Here is a 6887-nt window from a genome sequence, read left to right on the forward strand (position 1 = left end):
TCATTTACATTCTATAACGAGAATTACTATACCAACTACCCAGAATTAGCAATCAGTATTTTGAAATCTCGCAGCGTTTCTACATCAAAAGTTATATGTATACATATAACATTTATCCCATAGAATTATCATCTTCCATTCTGAAATTTTGAAGAGCAATCAGTCTACAAATCAATACTCTGAATATTGAAAAGTTGAATGAAGTAGCAGAAAGTGTAGACAACGTAAACGACCGTAACAGTCAGAAGTTTGATGGTAAAGAAGGATACGTTAGAAAAGCTCAGAAAAGTTGGAACTGGAAAACGGATTGAGCTAACCATGAAGGAGACCAAGGACAAATACAAGGACCAAACCCTATATTCAAAGAATCCAAGTAATTCTGGATCAGATGAAATCTTTAGAGAATATCTTGCTCTGAAGTCATGTTAAAATCTTGCGGAAATTTTTTTTCATCGTCAACCTTCGATCTTAGAAATTCCAAAATATCATCATAAATATCTTCGATATTTTTGAGGATATTTTCATAAATATTCTTGTCTTAAATCATTTATCTCTTCGCGCTACCAGTGTTACATTATATAAGAAACTATTAGTTTTTATATTCTGTAAACTTCCAAGTTAAACTATGAATGCTTTTGAAGTAGTGTTAAAAACTGATGCATGAGTTAGTATAATATAATGACACTTGATCAACGTGATTATATTACAGTAAGTCATGCTGAGTTTCTAAAGGAACGTGATGATTCACAGATCATAACGTCATCATGTGCCATGTTACATAACTCTTTCATTCTGCTTAACTTCTGAACATATTAAGAACATATTATCTTGATAGTTCTATCTTTTCTCTTGAACTCTGGTAATTTAACCAATTAAGATCGTGCTATTATAATTTCTCTCTTAGAACATTAGTCATGTTCATTTGAAACTTCATAACCTACGAATTCTGGACCATTATTCGCTTGATTTAAAGTCGGGAAGAGAAAATAAAAGAATGAAGATCTGAAATAAATGAGAGTACAAATCATAGTAAATTGGAGAGAGTATTAACTGTGGATGTCAATGATTATAGAAGGACAGAAGCAGAGACATCGGAATATAAATGAAGATATAAAACCCAACAACAACTCGGAAGTTACAAACCGTGGATATTAATACGAATAGCAATATAAACACAATGTATAATTAAGAATAGTATCACCCCAAGGTAATAGTAGAAGTAAACAGATTTTCTGGTGAAAGATTGAAAAGAAGAATGACAGAAATGATAATTAGGAAAATATTAGGGATTAGAACTGGACTAAACATTTTCACAATCTTTTGGATGTATGAACTAAGAAGGAAAGTATAGGAATGGTGAGAATATTGGAACGGAGGAGTTTAATTTATAATGAAAATATCAGACAGAGTAATCAAGGCAGATCACCGTATTTAATTGTAGAGATCTTTTTCTCCTTATTCGCCGAAGAATCAAATCTCTTAGATTTCGAAGATTTTCTTTAAATCCCTTGAATTCCGGAATTCAACCCTGTTTACGTCAAAAGCTAAGGAAAATCGTATTTTCTTCAATTCACTCTTTTGCGATAGCTTCACTCGTATTCTTAGAATAATCGAATTATTTTATCATTATTATTTAATGATGATAAACCTCTAATTATCAACTCATATTCGTCATGAAAACATTTTTATTGTTAACCATGATCACCTCACTCAAATTTCGGGACGAAATTTCTTTAACGGGTAGGTACTGTGACGACCCAGGAATTTTCGATTAAATTTAAACTTAATCTTTATATTAATTCGACACGATAAGCAAAATCTGTAATGTTGATGTTTCAAAAACTTTGAATTGTGTTCATGTAATCAATTACCCTTCGACTATTCCCGACGATTCACGAACAACTATATAAATAGATGCATATAGATATTATTGAAATAATATATGATTAAACTGTTAGAATTAAATATGTAAAATAATATACGATGTAATGGAAACTATATTTATAAATATATAGATATATATAATTATGTATATAAATATTACTTGTAAATATATAAAGTTATATTAAATCTATTTGTTTAAAAACATATAATATATTTGTTTTAGTAATTAAACTTGCTATTTTAAAAACTGTTTATATATAGATTGTGGATATATTAAAAATAGATGATTTCGAGCTTAATTAGTAAATGTCAGTAACACTCGGTTGACGTTTTGTTAGTTTTAATATAGATATAGTACATGTTCATGAAGGATTGAAATAAAAGTTGAACTGTAAATTGATTGCGAAGATCTTAGATTTGTTAAATATATTTTTACCTTTTTAAGTTTGAATATTAGTACTCCGTACATATAAATTGGAACAGAAAATAAATAATTATCGAACCTTTTTGACCAGGTTTCAAACAGTTAATGAGTGAAATAATTAAATACATTTAAACTAAAAATTTGGGATTTTTAGGAACACTTTTATCTGTAACTGTTTAGCAATGGACACACCCCGTGAAAATTGTCGGCACATTAATTCAACGTAGAGATGCTGAATTATTTAATTTATTGTACGTTCTTTGAAATTAGTGTTATTATTATATTAATATAATTAATTATTATTATTACTAAATTACTTATATTAGTACTATAATTATATATGTACGCATATGTGTTTTCTGTCTTACAAAACGCCACCTAGAACCACTAACAAGATCACACCCATTTCTCTGTAACACCAACACATCTCTATACCATTCTTCTTTTCTCCTTGTAATCTATTTCCACATGAAACCCAAAATACCCATTTTTTTCTATTTCTGTTATTCGATGAAGATCACCATCTTCCACCGAAACCAAACCCACCATAAACCCACACTATCACCAACTTTAATCACATACTATCAACATGGTAAACCCATTTAAAACCCACCTTCACCATCACGTCCACTTGCAACCTCCTGCCACCATAACAAACCACCACCATTGCCACCTTTCTTTCTCTCTCTCCCTCTCCTAAAATATATATATATTTTTTCGCAGAACCCAAACAACAACACATATGTTTCTGTTTCATTTAGATTGCTACTGTAGCTGCTACATATGTTTAGGTTCATGTTTTAAACTGCCTTAAACCACCATTGATATCATGTTTCTGTTTTTACTTCAGTTTACAAACCCGAACCCAAAAACTACCATTAGTTCTATTTTTGTTACCACTGTAACCGTGAGATCACCACACCATCACCACCTTGACCACCTCACCGTCGAACCACCTTCAACTACACTATAACCACCATCGTTCATCATTGCTGCAACTGTTTATTCCTGTTTCTGTTTTCGAATCACAACCAAACCAAAAACGCCACAATTAACCATGATTGTTTCGGGTTCACTGTTATACTCGACAAACCCTAAAACCCAACAACCTACAACATTTATATCTCCGTTTTGTTTCAAGTATCACCCATGTCGAGTAGTTACTGATACGCTTAAGCTTGTTGATTTCAAATATATAGCATAGAAGCTTCGAAGATTTGCCACGAGATTGTTGTTGCGTCTGATTGAAACCCAGACAAAAAAAGAGAACCGTAATTATTTTTTTATACCAGTCGAACCCCACAGCCGATTTCCCTTCTTCTGCTAAACTTATCTGATAAACAATCGGGCTTATGTATGATAATAGTTTGGGCTTCTTTTATTTTAATAAATAGATTACTTGCTTGGGCTTTTAAAATAGATTTTTCTGTTGGGCCGTGACCCAACTCCATTTCGTCTTGGGCTTGATCTTATGACGGGTTAATAGGATAAATAGATTTGGGTATTGAAGGATAACAGGAAAACAGTTATGGTAGAATGGTTAATGTGTGTTGCGGGTGAACGAGTGGTCGCGGGTTCGATCCTTGCTAGTGATATCTTATTTTTAAAGTGTGTTTTAAGGTTCGTGAATCCGAGGCCAACCTTGCATTGTTCAGTTCCGTCGTATGCATATTGTTACTACAAAATATCGTAGAGTGAGTTCATTTGCTCCCTTTTACTCATTACATTTTTGGGCTGAGAATACATGCAATGTTTTAATAAATATTTTACAATATTTATATGCGTGAGTTCATTTGATTCCCTTTTACTCTTTACATTTTTTGGACTGAGAATACATGCGCTGCTTTTACAACTGTTTTATTAAATGCTTTTGAAATATATTTTGAACTGCGAATACATGAAATGCTTTTATAAATGTTTGACGAGATAGACACAAGCAAAACATTCCTCGAATGAATTATTATGCAGACATAAGTTCTGCGGATTATTGTTGAATTATGTGGACATGATAATTGCCACCGTTGAATTATGTGGACATGATAATTGCCACCGTTGAATTATGTGGACATGATAATTGACACCATTGAATTATGTAGACATGATAATTGCCACCAATTGATATGAATGTTATGTATCGAGATAATGATTTTATACACAGGTTATGTGTATGTTATTTTTGTGCACAAGATATGTGTACGGTTACTATGATTTATGAAAATGGTTTCGTACACGAGAAAGATGTACTGTATTTAAAAGATATAGCATGAACATTACAGGTGGGTATAGGATTCGGGCCTGATAACGCCATTTTCAAACATATATTTTGGGCGTTATCTTGTTCCATTTGCTAGTATTTTGAAGACTTTGGTGGAGATATCGAGTTATTTGAGTTTAAAATGAAGAAAAGTGTCAAGATATGGTTCGTTGGCTCATTATTGTTGATTATATTGAGGTTATAGCAAAAACAAAGTTAGAGTTGAAGATAAACGTGCCTCGGGTGAAAAAATCAGTTTCCATCGCTTCAGGATAAGGTTTATCGCGTTTTGGTCATCATGATACGTGATGAAGTGCATCAGAACACGACATGGAAAAGGGGCCGTTCTGACCATTCTGTCGCGTATTAAGCAGCTTTGTCGCGTCCTGTTTATCGCGTAACGCGATGAGGTTGTCGCGTATCGCGATGAGATGTTGCGGCTGTTTTCCCAGCTTCTATAAATAGATGAATTTTACCCCAATTTAGGGTATGCAGTTTTTATTCCGAACTTTAGCCTACAACAACTTTAGTTACGAATTTCTTTGTCTTCCTTCATTATTTTACAAGGGTTTAAGCTACAATATCATTCTTGGTTAGTTTAATTACTTTTATTAATTTGTTCTTCATTCAATTCAATGATTATGTTTAATTATTCTTCTTATTTATTTGTTCTTTGCTTTACCATGAGTAGCTAAATATTTAGTATTCGCTTAGATGCATGAACCTAGGTGATGGATTGCGATCTTTTGGTTAATAACAATTAATTAAAATTACACAAGTTTATGTCTAGCTAAGATCCACCGTTATTAAAGCTTATTGATTGTTAGATCACGGAAGTTATTGATTAACTAACGACAGTTAAATTGATTTATAGCTTTTACTAGATTATTGAACGTGAATAATTTAGGAATACGTGAGATTTTATGAGGGACACAGATAATAAAATTAATCATATAGTGGTTGAGGTTAAAATTAGTTGCAATAATTGTGAGGTTGTAAGGGACACCAAACCAACCTAAGTTAGATTATAATCTTGAGTAATACCATTGTGAATTGGTTAGTAACTCTAGGTTAACGACAGTTATACTTAGGTTGCTAGTCTTAAACTGTAGGAATCGACAGATAAATACAGTGTCACATCATTGTAATTGTTTAATTAACGGGTTTAAACGAGCAATCCTAGCTTAGGGAATTGTAGCTAAGTGGATACCTTTGTTTCTTATTGAGTTAAGTTTAATTTACTTTCGCGTTTAATCAGTTTTACAACAAAACCCCCTTTTAAATCTTAGAATAATTAATAGTTCAAGTTTTCAATTACCTGCTCTCTGTGGAACGAATTGGTCAAATACTTGTTTAATTACTACACGAACTGGTTATAGTTGCCTGTATTGTGTGATAATCAATATGTATTTAGCTAATAATTTAGAGTACGAAATTACACATCAGGGCCCATTTGTACCATGCAGCATTTAAATTTTGTGGTCTATCAAAATGATGAATTTTATTGTTTTATGATAAACTTATGAACTCACCAACCTTTTGGTTGACACTTTAAATCATGTTTATTCTCAGGTATGAAAGAAACCTTCTGCTGTGCATTTGCTCATTTTTAAAGACATTATTTGAAGTCGATCATCGCAATGGGACCAGATGTTGGTGACTTCGTCCAGATGGATTAGGACGGGGTATGACATACGATTGCATCCCATGAAATTTGATTTGGAAGACCCTTAAAGGTAGAAGTATCCCGAGTAGATATATTAGTGTTATTAGGGATATGTACGAAGGGGCGAAGTCTTGCGTTCGAACGCCAGTGGGAAATACCGAAGTTTTCCCAATAGAAGTAGGCCTGCATCAGGGATCGGCCCTTATCCCTTTTCTTTTCGTATTGATTCTTGATGAGCTTTCGAGAGGGATACAAGAGTGTATCCCTTGGTGCTTAATCTTTTCCGATGATATTGTGCTTGTCTCTGAATCTAAGGAGGAGCTTAATAGAAGACTGGAGCAATGGAGGGTGGCATTAGAAGGTAATGGTCTACAAATTAGTAGACAAAATACGGAATATCTTAGATGTGATTTCGATAGAAACAATGATGAACAAGATGATGGAGTGAACATCTGCATTGGAGACCAGATCTTGCATCCACAAACCTCGTTTAAATACCTAGGTTCGATGCTCCACAAATCGGGGAGGATAGATGAAGACGTGTCTTACCGTATTAAAGTAGGATGGGTGAAGTGAAGAGCAGCGACTGGAGTCTTATGCGACAGGAAGATCCCCCTAAAGCTGAAAGGGAAATTCTTCAAGGTGGCAATTATACATGC

General features: G+C 33.2%; 1 protein-coding gene across 1 annotated transcript; it reads left to right on the top strand.

The window, feature by feature from the left end:
- The first annotated feature begins 6339 nt into the window (after positions 1–6339).
- On the top strand, positions 6340–6804 carry LOC139853850 (uncharacterized). The gene has a single exon (XM_071843193.1). It carries the CDS (start codon positions 6340–6342, stop codon positions 6802–6804), a length of 465 nt encoding a protein of 154 aa, XP_071699294.1.
- Positions 6805–6887: the final 83 nt, after the last annotated feature.

Source organism: Rutidosis leptorrhynchoides, chromosome 6 (assembly GCF_046630445.1).
Source record: "Rutidosis leptorrhynchoides isolate AG116_Rl617_1_P2 chromosome 6, CSIRO_AGI_Rlap_v1, whole genome shotgun sequence".
NCBI lineage: Eukaryota > Viridiplantae > Streptophyta > Magnoliopsida > Asterales > Asteraceae > Rutidosis > Rutidosis leptorrhynchoides.